The sequence below is a fragment of the Lupinus angustifolius genome, chromosome LG07, assembly GCF_001865875.1.
Source record: "Lupinus angustifolius cultivar Tanjil chromosome LG07, LupAngTanjil_v1.0, whole genome shotgun sequence".
Taxonomy (NCBI): Eukaryota; Viridiplantae; Streptophyta; class Magnoliopsida; order Fabales; family Fabaceae; genus Lupinus; species Lupinus angustifolius.
This window is the reverse complement of record NC_032015.1, coordinates 6,378,577-6,398,532: the sequence shown is the minus strand read 5'-3', so window position 1 is coordinate 6,398,532 and position 19,956 is coordinate 6,378,577. Positions and strand designations below refer to the sequence as shown.

General features: G+C 32.1%; 2 protein-coding genes across 3 annotated transcripts; one reads left to right on the top strand and one right to left on the bottom strand.

Moving 5' to 3' along the window:
* Positions 6,483-9,057, top strand: LOC109352042 (60S ribosomal protein L11). The gene is made up of 5 exons (XM_019593821.1): positions 6,483-6,607; positions 6,703-6,810; positions 6,905-6,947; positions 8,131-8,326; positions 8,691-9,057. The coding sequence occupies exons 1-5, from the start codon at positions 6,605-6,607 to the stop codon at positions 8,884-8,886; spliced, it is 546 nt and encodes a 181-aa protein (XP_019449366.1). The 5' UTR covers positions 6,483-6,604; the 3' UTR covers positions 8,887-9,057.
* Positions 12,899-17,395, bottom strand: LOC109352726 (protein RBL-like). 2 transcript variants are annotated; one of them, XM_019594908.1, is made up of 5 exons: positions 17,300-17,395; positions 16,871-16,969; positions 14,190-15,274; positions 13,839-14,097; positions 12,899-13,222 (listed from the first exon to the last, which is right to left on the bottom strand). In XM_019594908.1, exons 1-5 carry the CDS (start codon positions 17,319-17,321, stop codon positions 13,041-13,043), a joined length of 1,647 nt encoding a protein of 548 aa, XP_019450453.1. In that variant the 5' UTR covers positions 17,322-17,395; the 3' UTR covers positions 12,899-13,040. The 2 variants fall into 2 exon arrangements, with proteins under 2 accessions (XP_019450453.1, XP_019450454.1); XM_019594909.1 differs by having other exon boundaries at positions 12,899-13,104; positions 13,930-14,097.

Here is a 19,956-nt window from a genome sequence, read left to right as displayed (position 1 = left end):
TGAAGCAATGACACAAGAAGTATGGAAGAAAGCAATGAGTGAGGAAATCAGGTCCATTGAGAAGAATGAGACATGGTCCCTAGTAAAACTTCCAGCAGACAAGCATCAGATTGGAGCCAAATGGATTTTCAAACAAAAGCTCAATCCAGATGGCTCAATCTTAAAATACAAACTTAGGCTTGTGGCTAAGGGATTCCTACAGAAACAAGGTGTGGATTACACAGAAGTTTTTGCTCCAGTAGCAAGAATTGAAACCATAAGGTTAGTGGTTGCAATTGCTTGTGCAAAAGAGTGGAAGTTGTTTCAATTGGATGTGAAGTCTGCATTGTTTCATGGTCTATTAATAGAAGAAGTGTATGTTCAACAACCACCTGGTTTTGTGGTAAAAGGAAAAGAACAACATGTATACAAATTGAATAAGGCATTGTATGGGTTAAAACAAGCACCAAGAGCATGGAACAAGAGAATTGATGCATTCTTGTTCAAGCTAAGGTTCTTGAAATGCAATGTGAAGCATGAAGTATATGTTAGGGAAGATAAAGATGGAGAAATCTTGATCATTTGTCTATATGTGGATGATCTACTTGTGACTGGTTCAAGCACAGAAAGGATAGAGGAATTCAAGAAGGTCATGAATGCAGAATTCGAAATGACAGATCTAGGAAGGTTGAGCTACTTTCTAGGAATGGAATTTGCCTACACCAAGTCAGGGATGGTGATGCATCAAAGCAAGTATGCTAAGGAGATACTAAAGAAATTTAACATGGACTCTTGCAACTCAGCAAACAGTCCAGTTGAAGTTAATCTTAAACTGACTTTGGATGAACATGAAGAATCAGTGGAGGAAACTAACTTCAAACAAATAATAGGATCTCTAAGATACTTCTGCAATAGCAGGCCTGATTTAGCTTTTGGTGTTGGACTAGTAAGTAGATTCATGAGTAAGCCAAAGAGAACTCACTTACTTGCTGCAAAGAGGGTATTGAGATATGTTAAAGATACTAAAGATCATGGAATTTTCTTTCCATTTGGCACAAAGAAATCAGAACCAGAACTTCAGCTTGTTGGGTATGCAGATTCTGACTTTGGAGGAGATTTGGTAGAGAGGAAGAGCACCTCTGGATATTTGTTTTTAATCAATGAAGCACCTATCTCATGGTGTTCATCAAAACATAAAGTAATTGCCCTCTCATCATGTGAAGCAGAGTATACCTCAGGGTGTCTTGCAGCATGCCAACTGGTTTGGCTTGAGCAGCTTTTGCAGAATTGAAAACCAGAATCACAGCTCCTCTGCAACTCAGAATTGATAATGTTTCTGCAATAAACTTGGCAAAAAACCCACTAAGCCATGGGAGAAGTAAACACATAGAAGTGAGGTTTCACTTCTTGAGAAGAATGGTTAACAAAGGAAGAATTCAGATCATCCATTGCAACACTGAAGATCAACTTGCAGACCCTCTTACAAAGGCATTGAGGGGTGATCACTTTGAAGAATTGAAGCAAAAAATGGGTGTGGTATCACTAAACAAACTTGAATTAAGGAAGAGTGTTGAAGTTAGATAGGTTTTAATTCAAGTTGTAATTGTTTAGAAGTGTTTTGTTGTTGATAGTTGAAACTTACCATTTTAGGAAATCTGTTTAAATTTATGTTGTGACAAGTTTACTATAAAAGACAAGTTTCTATTTTGCTTTGAATGCATTGAGGAATATTCACTATAATTTTCTCTTCTTCTCTCTAACGCACAATCTTCATTTTCTCTTCATTTTCATTCTTCTTATTTCTGTTTTCTGTTTGGTGTTGTGTGGCAAGTTAAAGCCCCAACATTATCATTCTAACATATTATGAAACCAAAATATGTATATATTCGCTATGTAATTCAGATATTTTGAAAATATCTCTCACAAGTATCATGGTCCGGAAGGTGATAAGCCACTTCATGTGATATGAAATCATTATATCTATCTAATGTAATTATATCTCCATATAACAATATACTTGATTTTTAAGCCCTTCCAACATAAGGTTCTATGTGGATATCCCAACTAATAACAAAGTAAAAAATGAGGAAAGGAGGAGAAGAATAGATAGAAATAAAAGAAAAGAAGGGGTGCGGGAAACAATAGTATATTATTATATTTATTTATAAGAAATCATCAAAGGTTGGCTCTGTAACACCTAACGTCCTTCTACTTATTTGTTAAGAGTGCGAGAGGCTATGGCAGAAAGATCATAATCTCAACGTAATATCCAATGTGGTCATCTGCTTCAGCAGACTGTCATCTTTTGACAATGTGCTTGGGCGCAAAACAACAATACCAAATGAAAATTACTATGCCCCCAATATGAGTAACACTATCATGCATGATAATGATAGGAAATATACATGCACGATAATCGTGGATGGAAGTAGCTGGTGTATGAAGTGAGGGGTGTTAGAGGATAAAAGTGAATCCCATGTACTCTTCTTATAATATTCAGAAAGAGATATTAGGTGTGAGATTAGTGCACTATTAAATGTGACACTCGTGCACTGACCCGCCCTTTCATTTTTTTATAACTTTTAAATATTTATTTTTATTAAAAAAAACTCATATAATACTATTATTCGTTTTCTATAGCTTTTTAAATATTTATTCTAAAAATATCACGTTTCGGTTTCCCTATTTTCATTTGAAAAACCAAATTTGAAATTTTCATATATTTTCCTTATGTTATTGAATAGGTTTCGAGCATGCGAATGTCAGGTAACATTTGTATTCTTAACAATATTAATATAGAGTGATGTGTGTTCTTAACAATGCGAATGCACGGGTAACATCTGTGTTCTTAACGATACAATGTACGGGTAATATGTGAGTTTTTAACTATGTAAATGCACATGTAACATGTGTGTTCTTAACAATATAAATACGTGGATAACATGTGTGTTTTTAACCATGCAAATATACAAGTAACATATGTATTCTTAAATATATTAATGCACATGTAATATGTGTTCTTAATTATGCAATAAAAAATATTATTATGTGTGTACGGGTAACTTGCTAGTATAGAATTGTAACCAAGTCATTGATATCACAAGCCAATGTCCTTAGTATTAAAGAAATTCAAAGAGTGAGGTCTGATGTGGTATAAAGTGAATCATATGACGTAGATGATGCATTTAATTGATGTATCACATTCATTGACGTGAAGTTTTAAACCCTTACTTTATTAGTCATTAAAATTAGCCATATTAGTCTTTATATACACGATTAGTATGTGTATAATGTAACAAGTTATGTTATGCTTGGTGCTAAAAGTATAAGACAATTAGTTTCGTGTCCTTTAGCTTATGGAGGTAGTAGATTGAAGTAGTGATTCGTTTGGTGGTGCTAGCTTTTTTAAGTGAGTTGATTATTAGATTATATGTATTTCTCTCCTCTGAAGATTTTTACTTAAGCTTTTTATTTGGATTCTTTTGCATTGGTTATTTGAAAGGAAAAGGAAACATTCTTTTTGGCTTTGAATAGCGAAAACAACATATAAAGTTGATCTTCGACCAACATTAAAATGTATTTTACAATTGAAATTTAATAATTTTATTTTGCATGAATGAGTCGAAGATGACCATACATACTTTTTTTAATTCTTATTCACGAGTATATAAAAAGTAAAGTAATTTTCTAATTTAAAATATGCGGTAAATCATAAATCAGTTCAGAAGCCAAATTCAAGTTATCCTTAATGAAATTTTATGCTTAAACTTATATTAAAATTTTACTCCTATATTTTTTCTTGCTTTTAAAATTAAATTTATTTCTTCTATTTTTTTGTAGCAATTATCACACTAATTAAAATTTTGAAAAATTAGTGTACTACCAACTTTGTTATCATGACAATTTAATTAATCTTTTCTGGTCTAAATATAATATTGGAAAAAAGAAAAACAAAATGATAGACAATAAAACTAACCAATTCTTATTCCAAATAGGTGATGTCCACAATATCAATTAAACAACATCATAATTTCATATTATGAAAACTACATATTGAAGGAAAAACAAGACTACTTACAAAAACACAAATTAACTCTTAGGATCTCTTGATACACAAAAATTATCAAGCATCCTTGTACTACCAACTTTGTTATCATGACAATTTAATTAATCTTTTCTGGTCTAAATATAATATTGGAAAAAAGAAAAACAAAATGATAGACAATAAAACTAACCAATTCTTATTCCAAATAGGTGATGTCCACAATATCAATTAAACAACATCATAATTTCATATTATGAAAACTACATATTGAAGGAAAAACAAGACTACTTACAAAAACACAAATTAACTCTTAGGATCTCTTGATACACAAAAATTATCAAGCATCCTCATGTTAAAGAGTTTACTTTTGATATATCTAGATTAAAGAAATAAGAGATGACATGTACTTTCAATTATGGTTCAGTTATTGTATAGTATCATTTCATGTATTAAAATTAAGCTCATAGTAATACATTTCTGGATGATCAAAAAGCACAAGATGGAAGTAAATGTCAGAGACTTATTCCTTACTGAGAGCGATGTATTTCATGCATGTAGAAACAAGAGGCCATCCAAACAATCAGCAAGTGTAGGTTTAACACCAACTCGCTGTTGAAGTTGTTCCATAATTGGTTGAGAAGAACCTCCTTTTACTAGTTGTCTACCATCACCATCATTTTTCCTCGGCTCATTTGGTTGAGGTCGGTATGAGAGGAGAGAAACCGATGATAGTTTGCAAATTTTTTTTTTTTTTTGTGGAATGAAAGAGAGTAAAGAAAAAGAAAAGTGGTGGATTTCATGCCAATTTTTCTGTCTTCAAAAATAAGAAGGGTTAGAGTTGAGAGAATAAATATTTAAAAATAACTTAATTGCCCCTTCAACTTTACACTATTATATACATGTGTAAAATATAAGAGTGTGGACTTCTAACCATTAAATACTCATGTAACCCTTTATAGGATATTCTTATTTGATATTTTTAAACTATTTTAAAAGTATAATTAATATTTACATTCAAAAGGTTTAAATAAATACTAATTTATTAACGCATGTTAAAACTAAATATATTTTTATAATTAAAACTTACAAAATAAATAAAGTTAATATATAATTATTTACAATGGTAAAAATGTATATACATAAAAAGAGCTCATATTTTATTCATTGTTTTTCTTTCACTCATTTTTATTTTACTACCATCTAACTCTTATTGTATTCACCATTTATCTCCACACATAACTCCCTACACAAATTTGTGAGTTACCCATAAACCTAAAAATATTATTATTTATGTATTATCATCATTGTTAAGGTGCATGTTTAAATATGAACCAAATTATTTAATTAAATATTCCAAGTGTAGTTCAGCATTATTTTTAGATACTTCTTTGTTTGGTTTCCCATAGGTGTATCCTCAGGCAATCTCCAAGTCGGGAATATCCAGAGGTACGTGGGGCTAACTCTCCCAACAAGCATTTTTTCCGTCCACAAGACTGGAACCCGAGTTCTTGCTTAAGTGGAATCAAGCATGTACCACTTGAACCAACGTCCGTTGGTATTTTTAGATACTTTAATTAAATCTATATATTTAATCATATATATATATATAATTATATATTTAATAGTAACGTTATATTTCTTAAAAAAATCACTAATATTTAATTATAATTTAGAATAAAAGTTATTATTAATGCGAATAAATATTTAATTTTTTATTCTATATGTGAAAAAATAAAGTCATACTTTCTCTATCTTCTTTTTTATTTATTGTTTTCTTCTACCAAATAATCTATAATTCTATTCTTTTTCTCACATTCTCCTCGTCTCTGACATCTTTCTTTCTTTTTTTAACTTTTTCTCAACAACTAAAAGAAGACTTAAGTGATAAAGATAATAGAATGAATTTCTTCTGAAATTTCAATTAAACAAACAAATCACCACCACCTAGAGATCATTATGCCTCATAAGCTTCACTATAGAAGATGAACCAAGAAATGCTTCATTTTATATATACTAAAAACAAATCAATCACGACAAAATAGTAGTTGTAAGTGTAAAACTAATATGAAATAAGAATATTAATTTAATATATATGTACAAATTTTTTATACGTTTAACATATTATACATTATTCATCTTTACTATTTTATTTACGATTTAGCGACTAATTAACATATGTAAATAATATTTATTATTTTATGTAAGAATATATCCAAGAACACCACATATATTACTTTTTTATACTACTATGAGTATTCATCACCTTTTTTGGTTAAAGAACTAATTCCTTTTGGAGTGCATGATTGCTACCAATAAATATCGCTCATATGAATTAAACATTTGAATTTTTAGTCGAATTCAATGAATCTTACTGTCCTAAGTGGCACATACCAAACGACGCCGTTTCAGTTACAGTTAATCTTAGCGTTTAAATTTTATTTACATCGGACGGACCAGATGAGGGGCACTATGGTAATAGAATGTCCAAACCCTAGCCGCATATATAAATATGCAGTTTCATCCATGGACAACGCATTGCTGCAAAGTGTGAAACTCCGATTGAGTTAGATTCCATTTGCAATGGTATGTATGTTATTGTTTGTTTTATGAATTTCTCTTTTATAATGATTTTTTCTATTGTGTTATGAATTAAATGTAGCACTTTAAACTATGATTAGGCTTCAGAGAAGAAATTATCGAACCCGATGAGGGAAATCAAGGTGCAAAAGCTTGTCCTTAATATCTCTGTTGGTGAGAGTGGAGATCGTCTCACTAGAGCTGCCAAGGTTTTTTTTATTTATTTCTGTAATTTTTTTCGTTCGCTTTCTTCTTTTTTTATTATTTTATTCAATAATTTGCTGTTTTTATATGATATTATAGGTGTTGGAACAGCTCAGTGGCCAAACCCCTGTTTTTTCTAAAGGTTCTTAATATTTTTATGTCTTGTCACTTTAATAGTTGTCTCTGTTATCATTATTTTAGTGCCAAGTCTGATTCAAAAATTCACTGTGATTCATAAATGCACTGATCGTATTGAACAATGGCATGCGTTTTTTAATAGAGTCTCGTTGCAATTGCATAATAGATCGAAAGGATTGTAAGGACCATTTATTTAGAGTCTGTTTGCGAGTAGGGGAAGAAACAGAAAGCAAATACTTTGGACCCATCTCGCAAGTGTATTATTTCATGGCTCCCAAGTCCCATGCTTTTCTCTTCCATGCATTACCCTCCAAAAATCAACTTGTGAACTACACTTTGCGAGTTGGGTTTCGGAGGGACCAAGAAATACACTTGCCATATGATTCTGAGGCTTCCTTCTCAACTAAAACCCAACTCGTAAATGAACCCTTAGGGTTTTCCTTTGAACGGGAGATATTTTTTTTTTTTTGTAAATTTCACGACGGGAATATGGTTGTTATATATAAATGATGTGTATCTGAGAAGAAAATTGAGATTCAGCTTTTAGTTTTTAGCTTCTCTGCTTAAAATTTTCTGCTGAAAACATTTGACGAATTAATTTTTTTGAGAATCATAAACAAATGAGCCCTGAATAAGTATAATTACTTTTATTAGTGCTTATTTGGTCAGGGGTTGATATGATTGCTCTAAGTTCTAAAACTTGATCATCAACTCTTTCAAATTCTTATGAAAAATAAAGGCTCTATAATTGAGTCAACAGCAGGGGTCCATTAAGTGACCACCAGACTGCCGCTTAGAGTCAAAATGAAAATACCTTAAGAAGATCCTTGAAACCCCCTTGGTTGTTTTCATGACACAATATATGGTCAAATTCCTGCCACTTCCGGTTTGGTACATAAATTGTATTGAGAGTTTTTTTCAATCTCACTAAGCAAATGATGATTTAAACCTTTTAATATTTGATGCTTCGATTCTATTTGACTATCAGATCTTGTTTTCATTACATTTCCCCCTCCGTCAAAAACATGTCTGAGGATGATTGCAACTTGTTTTCAGGGAACATGTTTGAAGTCACCTTGTCTTCTAAACAAGTTGCCTAGATGCAACTATCAATCTGTATAATATATTTTTTTATATTTGACATTGGGCCTTTTGCTGATTATTTTCGTTTTCCTGCTTGTTAACAGCAAGGTACACTGTGCGTTCCTTTGGTATTAGAAGAAATGAAAAGATTGCATGCTATGTTACTGTTAGAGGCGACAAGGCAATGCAGCTTTTGGAGAGTGGTTTGAAGGTGAAGGAATATGAACTTCTGCGAAGAAACTTCAGTGATACTGGATGTTTTGGCTTCGGTATCCAGGAGCATATCGATTTAGGAATCAAGTAAGCAAAAAATTGTGTTTTTTTGCTGAAATAATTTGGCTCCTTGTTTTTCCATTATATTGTATATGTAATGTTATATATATAGGAAAATGCTTAATGCTGACATGTTTTGAAAGTTTGCTATGAGGCTGGCAAGGATGTTTACTTCTTTATTATAAATGTGTAGTTTACTGATGAGTTTCTCTACTTTTGCTTACCGTCCCATAATTTAGAAGCAAATTGAATTTAATCTATGGTTGTCATTGCATGTCATTTCCTTTGTCGCTGTCGACTAAATTGTGGTTTATTCTCCCCTATGTGTATCTTGTAATTTTCAAATAATTCAATGTTGTAAAAGTTGTACTAAAAATTGGTCCTGCTTCAGGTATGATCCTTCCACTGGTATTTATGGAATGGACTTCTATGTTGTTCTGGAACGCCCTGGTTATCGTGTTGGACGTCGTCGTCGCTGCAAGGCTCGTGTTGGTATCCAACATCGTGTTACAAAGGATGATGCAATGAAGTGGTTCCAGGTGAAATATGAAGGTGTGATCCTGAACAAGTCACAGAATATTTCTTAGATTGAGGTAGTTGTAATAGGGATTTTACCAGTTTTATTCAATTTTAACTGCATTTCAATGTTTCTTGAACTAGTTAGCTTAAATTTCTGGAATATGCCTCTTGTCATTTGAGCTGTTTGATGGTACTTTTTTAATCATTTATTTTTGGCATCTCTATATCTATATTATGCTTTTAACACTCACATGATTGTAATGAATCAGCAGATGAACTCATGACCCATATCTTATTTTGTAATCAATTAGATGGAAGAATCTAATGACTTTCATGATCTAATGTTTACATAATCTATGACTCTTTCCACTTATTACTGTTACCTATCTTAAGCCACCATATTAATTGTGTATTGTCTCACATTTTGTGCTACTCTTCATACATGCACTAATGCACTTGTATTCATAGGACATAGTGACATGTGCATAGATATATATGTAACTCGACCTGATCTTATATAGCAAATACTTAAACATGCCGCATTGCATCTTATTAGAAATGGGTGCTGTTTTCTGCCTCATTTCATAGGTGAAAATTGTATACCTAGGGCATGCTTGGTAAGCCTTAAATTTTTTGAGATTTTGCTTATTTTTTTAAAAATATGCTTAAAATGTGAACTATGAATGTTTGACCAATGATGTTAAAACTGGATCATACTGGCCGGTTCAACCGGAAAACTGGTGAACCGGTCTCATAACCGGTACGATAAAGCTGTTGAACCGGACAAGTATCAAAACTGGTCAAAAATTGGTCAAAACTGATCAAAACTGGTGAACCGGCCGGTATTTCACTAAACCGGCCGGTTTATACATATATATTTTTTTTTTAAAAAAACTTAAACTTAAAAACCCATTACAATGTGACCCATATTTCCAACATTTATTCAACACTTCAAAACACATGTTTCCAAGACATACTTAGATTACACCTTTTGGTTCTTTGCATCTGTGTGTAATCTCAGTGACATTTGTGTAATCTTGGAGTTCTATTTGAAGATAGGATTTTGTCCAAAAATATAATATCGACATAAGACAACTTTGACTCATTGATGTTAAATATTAAAACTCTAAATTTATTTGTTTCGTAGAGTCAGTTATGAACTTGTGTCATTTATTGATATTCTGCAGTTGTATACTTTTGGATTGATATATGTTGCAATTTAGACATTGAATTTGTTAAATACTTAAAGTTGTTTGTTTAGTAAATTTTGAGTAGATTATAAATTTGAGTATCTACCTATTTGGAAATTTTTTGTTATAAGTTTATATATATAAATATAAGTAGGTATGTCCGTTTAACTGGCATGCGGTTTAATTATTGAACCACTAGTTGAACTACTGGACCACTATACCATACCCTGACCGGTTTGATAACCAGTACGGTTTTAACAATACCGTATTTGACAACCAAATAAAGTTATAAACTAAATATTTTGTTTTTGAAAAAATAAGTCAAAAAAGTATAAGTTCCAAAATCATTGCTTGGTTTATTTTTTATTAGCTTGTTGTTTCAAATTTTTTACTACACATTTTAAATCATCGTAACTTTATTTCTCTCCTCTTTTTTTTTTTTTACTCTTCCATAAACTTCATATTTTTTACTATTGATATTGGTTTTTATATTTAATTGTAATATTTTTTTTGTTATGTAATATTAATAATTTATAGTAAAAAGATATATGATTGTAAATATTAAAAAAAATGTATATTTAAAAAATAGTATGAAAAATAACAAAAATAGTCGTAACATAAACAATAATATTAAACCATTTTATGTAAAAAACAATTTTTTTTTATTTTATCCACATAAAACAGATTAGTTTATATTTAGTTTTCAACTAAAACAAATTAAAAATATCACAGTTTATAAACTAAAATTAAAAATATACTCTATATTGAATGCAAATAAGTGAAAGAAAAAAACTTCTGATATAAGAAAACTTATGTAGCATTAAAACAATCTCAATACACAACCTCTTATACAGGTTACTTCACATTTATACGCAATATCAAAAGCACAAATTCGTGAAGTGTTGGATGATTTTTTTTATTGCTTTCTCGCTCTTCATCAATTTGGCACATGAAAAACTCATTCTTATCTTGTTCCTAAAAGAAATTTTTATGTACTTAGGAATATATACTTAATCTGCATATATTTAACAGGAGGAAAACATAATCGTGCATACTGTTAGATACGTAAATATGTAACTCTAAATTTAAAATATTAAATAATAAAGTCTACCTTAAAAAGTTGGGGGTATAGTATGTACAGTAAAAAGTATTATAGATAATAATTTTTGTTTTAAAAAGGTATGCTAAATTAACTGTAATAAGAATTTCACACTAGATAAAGATAAACCTTTATTTCTTTCATGTGGATCAGATTGAAACTAGTTAATTAAAGGGGGAAGATTTTAAAATGGGTTGATGGAAATTATAATATTATTTTTCTCATATGCTATTGTAGGCTATACAAATCACATAAAGATTACATATATGTGAGCTCTTCTCAAAGGGTGAGGATTTCAGGAGAAAGACCAATACTAGGTAATGGGTGGAGCAGATTTGATCAAATATATCCTCTTCCTGAAAACTGAGGCAAAATTCAAGGCAAGTTTGAACTTGGAACTCTCATTCTAAGAATGCCAAAGAATAAGATGATTTTACAAGTTTCCCCTAAACAAGAAGTGAAAACAACCCAAGAGAAAGATCAACCTGGTCCTTCTGAGAAACCTCTCCCTGAAAAGGCACAAGAAACCTTTCCACAACAATATACAGCTCCTAAAGTGGGAGCACCTATAGGAGACAATAAAAATGCTTCACTACCCAGCCCTGTAAAAGGGTCACTTGGTCCTTCAGAGAAAGCAAAGGCTGAAGATAGTCAGAAGAAAAGGGTCTCAAAGAAGGAAGTTAAAGAGGATTGGAAGCCTTATGATTTGGAGAAGGCTATTATTAAGGAAATTTATGCAAGAGCAAGTGAAGTGTCACCCAAGGAATTAGCAGAAACTTCTGGTCTAAACAACCCAGAGAATACAAAGAGGATATGATTGGCAGTGTAGGGAGTATGGAATCATGGAATTTACTGTTTCTACATGCCAGGTTGTTACAAGAATAGCAGAAGGGAAATTGAATGAAAGGAAACATTTAGTTGTAAATATTGGTGCTGCAGCTCTAGTCATTGTTGCAGCTCTATGCGAAGTCTGAACAGAAAACACAAAGTTGTAATCCTACTCGATTATATAAGAACTAAGGACTTGGTGGGGTGTTGATAAGCGGAGTCGTTTAAACTTTAAAGCAAACTACATAATCATATTGGGATTTCAATTATGATACATTATCAGAATATAAAAAATATACTATCTATTAATTATGTATTGTCACATAGGCCACTAGTGACTGATTTCATGTCTCAAAAGAGTCAACAAGGAACTCCTCAAACTTTGTCAAGTAGAAAGAGATACCATACATCAAAATGTAGAAACGTTTGCAGGAGTCCTTGCCAAAAATAGTGAGATGCAAAGATTTGAAATGAAGAGTAGCTTTACCGTAGCTGATGAAGAGATTCATAAAAAGGAAGATATTGAATCAAAAGGGAAAAGAATCAAGGGTGTATCAGCTTCTGTTTCTCAAGCTATGAGATGCCCAATAAAGAGGTTCAATGGAGAAGATAACCATATATGAGTGCAACAGTTCTATTGGTGGCACAGGGTTTTTGTGCTTCTTACCAGCAGATGCATATTTTAGGCAATAGTCTCAATGATTGTAGAAAAAGAAAAAAATGGTAAGGAAATCTAGAAAGAAAGAAAAATTAAAGAGCAATTGTCTTAGCCACTGGAAACAAGTACACAGGACAAATAAATCACAGCTACACTATATGACAAAAATAATCATAACTTTATCATTCGACGAGCACACGACATATTTGTCCCTCCACCTTTCAGATACCCATATTCGGTATTTCGTTAATTAACTCATAATCATTAGATTAAATAATAGCATATAATTAATTAGTAAGAGGTGGTTGTAATATGGTAGGGTTCCTATTAAAAAATGATTTGTCATACATTTAGCTCCTGGTTAGAATTGGTCTCTTAATTTCATTAGAAGACAAGAGTCTGTAATAAAATATGTTTCTGTATAAAAGAATATGCAATCTACCATTATTAATCAGAAACTTGGTCACCATGAGAATCATTACCATTGTTATCCTGATCAAACAGAGATTTACTTTTAGATTTTGATGTTTTGCTAGATTTTGATGGTTTCTTGACTTTTTCAGCCTGCAACTCCAACACCTTCTCTGAAAGTTTTCGCTTTCTTTTAATGTGTGTTCCCCCAGCATCATCTGCAAAAGAAATACAACTTGTAGAGGAAGAATACAAAACTCAGATAAAGGACCAGACGACCAGTGGAAATATGGAATAAATTTGCTGCCAGTTATAAATTAATAATTCAATTGTCCATATCATAGTTTCCACAAAGTTTTACATTGGCTATTGACTGTCAAACACAACATTCACCTTTTATCCGGCTTAGGATAGGCTATGTATAGCATCAAGCATACATAGGCAAGTTTGTGGTTCAAGGCTTCCTTCTTTTAAAAAAAATGGGACTCTTAATAAACCAAATACCCAGTTACATGCATACAGTGATATAGTGCAGGGTGTTAGAAATATAAAATCACTCATTTGCCTTCACGCTTCAGCTTTTGGGAAAGTTTGTTCTTCATATTGTATCAAAGACTCTAGACTAAGTCAAGAACTCAATCCTTGGTGTCCCCATTCTTCTTAATAAACAAAAGATGTAAAATTTCAGCACAAGGTCTGATGGACCTGTACTCCGAGCCCAAAGAGCTATAGCGTGAGGGTGTGTGTTAGAAATATAAAACCATTCATTTGTCTTCACCCAACAGCTTAAGCTTTTGGGGAAAGTATTGTTCTTGACACAAGGCATGATGTTACCTTCAACTGGAATTGAGACATTATTCGATGTATGCCCATTTGGTTCAGCCTCTTCTGAACGTGGGGATCCGGAGTTATTACTGTCCACCATCTTTGAAGAACTTTCTACAAACTTGTCTTCTTGTTGCTCAGCGACATCAAGAGTTGGTGGCAGGAAACACAGTTCTTCTTGAGACATATCAGAGTCACTAAAAGCTGGATCTTTCTCCAGTGCTACAATGTCAACCTCCTCATCTCCGTTAGCATCAGATCCTTTTACCTGAAAGCATGTGAACTTAAGATTAGGAGTAAAAAAGGATACAAGAAAAGAAAGAAACAGAAGACCTGCATAACCATGTAACGCTCACTTACCTTCTCAGTGTCAGGATTCAAATCAAATTCATCTTCTCGCTCCACATACTCCTCGTTTTCCTCAAGCTCTTTGAAATCAGGAGCAAATGCACTCCAGTTCTCAGTGTAATCTTTCGCCCAGATATAAACTATGCCATTTAAGGAAACAGATACCACAATGGGACGTACAGGATGCCATGCTAAATCAATAAGGGCTTCCTTAGGTCCTTCAAGGATTTTCACAAGATGCCCAGCCCTGTCCCATATGTAAATCTTGTGCTCTCCTTTGCTAGCAGAACCACTGACAACCCACTCGCCATCACCACTGAAGCAGGGAGCTTTCCAGTGCACCTTTGTGATCGCATCTTGAAACTCTCGGAATAAGGTTAAGCATTTTGATCCTACACCCTTCAGCTTCTCAACACCACTTTGATCACTGAGCCTCTCATTCAAGTCATCAAGGGCTCTAACTTCATCTTTCAAGGGCAGAAGATTTTCGTAGATCCTGATTACCCGATCATTTGAGTTTGTTAGTAGATACTGTCCATTCCTGCTGAACACGATGTTCTTCACTACAGACCCACTGGAGATAGGAACCATGGCACGTACTTCACCATATTTATGATCAATTACAAGAATTTCCCCTTTTGAGTTTCCCAGATAAACCAGATTGCCATACTTACTAAAACATGCAGCAGTGGGTGTGAAGGAGATAGTTCCATCAGACCACTTGTTGCGTGATGCAGGGGTTGATCCATTGGATATCTCTGAGACAGAAACTTTAAGCGAAGTTGTGTTTCCTGTATTCAAGTCAACAATAATTGGAGCACATGAGAGAGGGCATGCTAAGCAAAGAGGTGGTGAGGAACCTGGATGAAGACGAACTTGTAGAGGGGTTTGTTGCAAAACTACTCGTGTTATCCTATTACCACTTACAACATCCCACAAAGATAATGATTTGTCAGCAGCAGATGCAAGAATTCGATTACCACACTTTGACCAACAGATACTAGTTATGGGAGAAGAACATCCATTATCTCGAAGCTCTTTAGCAATGCCCCTGGTTTCAAAATCCCAGATAATGCAGCTTCCATCATTGCACCCAGCTAATTCAATTGATCAAATCGAGCATAAAAAATGAGAAAGTTGATAATGCATGATACCTCCAATTAATAATCCATAAGTTCAATACTTGCAATAATATATAAGCAACCCAAATTCAAATAAATAGGCATAATATATGCAACAAGTCTATGATTAAGAAAAAAGTACTACTACATAAATCAGAAAGAAGTAAACTGAAAAAAAAATCACTCTAAATCTAAACCTAAAAGTAAAAAAAGTTGTGTAAATATATCTATTCCGGATGTTTGTACGCAAAATGCTTAAAATCAATGGATTTTGCTTTTGCAAACTGTGTATAAGCAGAACACGTATAACTTGGTCAAGTTCACAGCCACAAAGGTTCTAATTATTAACTAACATTCAAAACTAATATTACTCATATAAGTGAAGCCTCTACGGGTAAAAAAATAAGTAGAGAGTGTTTAGAAGAAGGGTGAAGAAAACATAAACAGGTGAGAAAAATGTCTCGGTTGCAGGAGAAGAACCTATATCACAATAAAGCAATAGTGTCTAAAACAAACCCACAGTACAGTACACTAAATGAAAGAAAAACATTCCTCATAAGACAAAGCGTGCCATACAAGTCTAAACCAAAATGCTCAGTACAATAGAATATCAAGTAAAGCCAACCGCGTAGAAACAAAAATCACTGCATAATATCAAGTTTTTTAAGCAAACACATTGCATAGGATATCAAGTTTTTTATAAAATAAAATAGGGCTCCATTCTTGATCATGATAGACCCGATTGTGGGACCCAATTGCAAACCTCGCAGAAAACGCATCAGCTTGAAGATTGGGTGTGTTTTCAGAAATTACCCCTTGCGTCCCTGTCATGTGCACTATTCGCCGCTCCACTCACTAAAGTGGCGGCTAAAGTGAACCGTTCTACCACGACGCAACTGGTAAAGTGTCGTGGCGACCCAAAAAATGCGCTCTGCTAACGCACAATAGTGTGTCATAGCGCCGTTATTAACTACCTGGACCAATCTGTAATTATCACATATGATTGTTCCTTAATTAGTGCACTGAAGAGTAAATAAATTATACCAAACCAAATCATCCGCAATAAGTTTTTCCCATACATAGAGCAATTATAATGGTAAAGTAACAAGTTCAGTCATTGACTATCACTAGCATACAAAGTCAGCTTAAATATCCATACAAAAACCAATGCCTCTATTTTCTATAAAAGTGAAGCAAAATGTAACCCGAACCTCCTTACTTCTATACATTTCAAAATATCTCCACTACAAAAGCAATAACAAGAAGCCGGGTGAAACCACTAAAATTTAAACACTGGAGTGTATAATTAATGCACAAGGATTAGCTAACTAAAACTGTTATTTTAACCTCAAAATTGCCATTCAAACGACACAAAACAAAACAACTTTCCAAAACAAGATTGTTTGCATAAACAAACACTAGGTTTTCAAGATGGCAGCAGTAGAAGCATAAGTAGCCCTTAGTTTTGTAATGACTTAACAGTTTCTCAGTGTTATTTCTTTGCAAAATATATAAAATTTTAATGGCACCTTTACGTATAAATTATGAAGGAGCAAGTGAGAAATAGCATACCAGCAAGAAGGGTACCCCTCCGATTGAAGGCAATACATTTCATAGAACCATGTTGCAAATACTCCTCTATCACTTCTGGGAAGTCTCCTTGCAACGGATCTATTACATTCCACACAATAATAATATCAGACAAAAAAAATTAAAGAGTAGCATAACATAAACACAAGAGCTAAGTGTAGCGAGTGCACGAGTCTCCCTCCTAGTGGAGTATGGGGAGGGCAACCCTCGCAAAATGAACAGACTGTTTCCGGTATTTGAAACCATGACCTCGAGTTCACAAACTGTAAACATTTATCAATTGTGCACTAAGGATTATGAAGTTGGAACATCTATTGTGAAAGTAAGGTATGCTGAAAAAATGAGGTTACAGTAACAATTGGTGTGGAGAGAATGGGGTGGAAGATGATAAATGGGAAGAAGAAAACGAACCAATAATGGGTGTAGTATTCATCGTTACAAGGAGCACAAGGGTATGAGAGAAGGAAGAAGAAGTGAGAGAGGGAAAACACCACAACACAGTGAAATGAAATTTTGGTCCACAAGAAGTCACACGTACAACAAACTCTGTCTTTTTTTACATTACTTTTTCATTTTTATATTGTCAATTGTCTCAAATATAATACAATCAAACCTAGGACTTCTGCCAAAAAAACATGGGAGATCATGGACTTCTGGGCAGTGCCTGGTTTCAGTTTTTTTACATATTATATTTTACAAATAATTATTTTTGTTCTCTCAAAGTTGAACTTACAATTAATTATTCACGTTAACTTAGCAACTGGAATAATACCTAGGTGTTATCAAAAGCAATCACAATGGTAATAAAAAATAGTTCACCGTCAAAATAAGTATGTTTTTCCTCGAAGTTTATCATTAAAGATGAGTTGTTCTTATTTCACAATAGTAAATTAAATAAACATTATTCTTAAAGTTATAAGTCAACATTAAAAAAATGAAAAAAAACTGTTACACGAAATAAATATAAATGATAGATAAGTTTGTGGAATCCATTTAAGAATGAAAATAGAGTTACACCATTAAAAATAATTTTGGCTTAAATTACTAAGTTATTAAAAAGATAATAAATATAAAATAATATGGGACTAATTTAAAAAGGAAAAAGTTGTTTTAGTGATGCTCTAACAAGCCAAAACCAAATTTTTAGAATTTTTGATGTCTAAGAAATATTAGAGAATAAAGTCAAATTCAATCAGCTTTTTGGGATAAGACATAATTAACTCTTACATGTTTTTAAATTGTAAGTTTTAACCATACCATCTTTTATATTCTAAACAAGATACTTTTCTCAGGTAGTACGAAAAAAATAGATAAGAAAAAGAATGAAAAGAAAGAGAAAGGGAAGAAATAAAATATATTTTTGTAATATTTAATAGAAGAGAAGAATGAAAGAAAATAAAGAGAAGTATATATTTTCTTCTCTTCAATTGGATAGAAAGTGATAAGAGAAATGTGATATTATACTTTGAATGAAAACAATATCCTTAAATAAATGAAAGAATTTGTTTTGTTATTAATTAAAAATAAAAGTTATAATTTTAAAATTTAAATTATTATATGTATTTTATTATAATTTCAATTGTTTTTAATTAATATTATTTTTATATTTAAAAAAGATTTATGTAGGTTACTAGTATCTACTAATAGTGTAATAGTTTTTTACATTGTCACTATATTATCCACTATTTATTTAATCATTACTATTAACTAAAATAAATACAAAAGAATTATGAATGGTGTACTGCTATAAATTTGTATATTACCGGTACATAGATATTACTCTATTAAACCAAACAAGTGAAGAAAATTTTGAAAGGTATATATGATATTTCATGCAAAATCACATTTCTCTTCACTTTCTCACCAAATTAAAAGAAAAATAACTGGATCACACGCTTTTTTTACTTTTTCCTTTCTTTCTCTCTTCATAATCATAGAAGAAAAATCCTGCCTTTCTCTTCCATTTCTTTCTCAATCTTTTCTCTACACTTTAATTCTATCCTATCAAATGTATTGAATTTTTTCATGCTAACCCTTCCCCATATAATTATAATAACCGCTTCCAATTTTCTATTATCATTTTTGTTATCCAAATTCAAAAATTTCTTCGTATTATCTACATATCTTCCGCTATAACCTATAGAAACTAAGGTAAAATAGAAGATTATATACAGATTCATTAGGCACCAACCACCAATTATGGCAACAAATCATAACATCCATGACAAACCATTAAACACCAAATAAGCAAGGGAGCAAGAAAGCTTTTGATGTTACCTTGAAATTGGATAAAAACTCAAATATGTAACCTTAACTTGTAAATTGATATGGAGAAGTGCTAATCAAGGTGCCACTTTAGGAAGGAAGAGTCTTATTGTTGTATTATTGTGATTACTTTGAGTTCCGCTAGTGTGTTTGTCCCACACCACAAACAAGTAAATCCAACAACAAAATCTGATAACAAAAATACATAATTCATTCACAAGATCGGAATTTTGTAATATTGTTTTTTTTATACTATTAAGGATATCTTTTTACATTCTAGGTAAAGACTTGATCCTTTTTCGGGATCGTGATTGTTTCTCCCAACAAGTATGTTCCCAAGAGTCGAACCACTAACAATGTAAAGGAAATAATAGTTTAAAAGTAACATTATTAAAACAATTCATTAGGTTTTGTTTGGTTATAGTGTAGAGAGTAGGAAGAAACAAAAAATGTAAGAAGAGTATTAAAAAGTAAGGAAAAAAGTAAAAAACAAAGTAATTCTTTGTATTATTTGATATAAAAGAAAGATAAACGTGTGTGTTTTTTCTTATCTGTACGCCTTGTTTGGATAGGTGAACATTTATTATACTACAAAAGTGTGTCAATCTATGTGACACTTCCTCTAAAATATATATTTAAGTTTAAAATTTAATAATAAAATATTTTTTTATTAGACATAATTTTTTGGACAGAAAATATTCTCCTGTTTGAATATGGAGAAAATGATAAGAGCAAAAATGTATTGAATTCAAGAACAAAAATACCATTGAAATAAAGATAAAAATACCTTTATAATTCATAAT

Excerpts from the sequence above, each read along its gene's own strand:
- LOC109352726 (XM_019594908.1), bottom strand. The coding sequence starts at position 17,321 with ATGAATACTACACCCATTATTG. Across the intron at positions 15,275-16,870 it reads GAGGGGTACCCTTCTTGCTG|CTGGGTGCAATGATGGAAGC; the intron begins GTATGCTATTTC and ends CAATTGAATTAG. Across the intron at positions 14,098-14,189 it reads TGAATCCTGACACTGAGAAG|GTAAAAGGATCTGATGCTAA; the intron begins GTAAGTGAGCGT and ends ACATGCTTTCAG.
- LOC109352042 (XM_019593821.1), top strand. Across the intron at positions 6,811-6,904 it reads GTCTCACTAGAGCTGCCAAG|GTGTTGGAACAGCTCAGTGG; the intron begins GTTTTTTTTATT and ends ATGATATTATAG. Across the intron at positions 8,327-8,690 it reads CATATCGATTTAGGAATCAA|GTATGATCCTTCCACTGGTA; the intron begins GTAAGCAAAAAA and ends GTCCTGCTTCAG.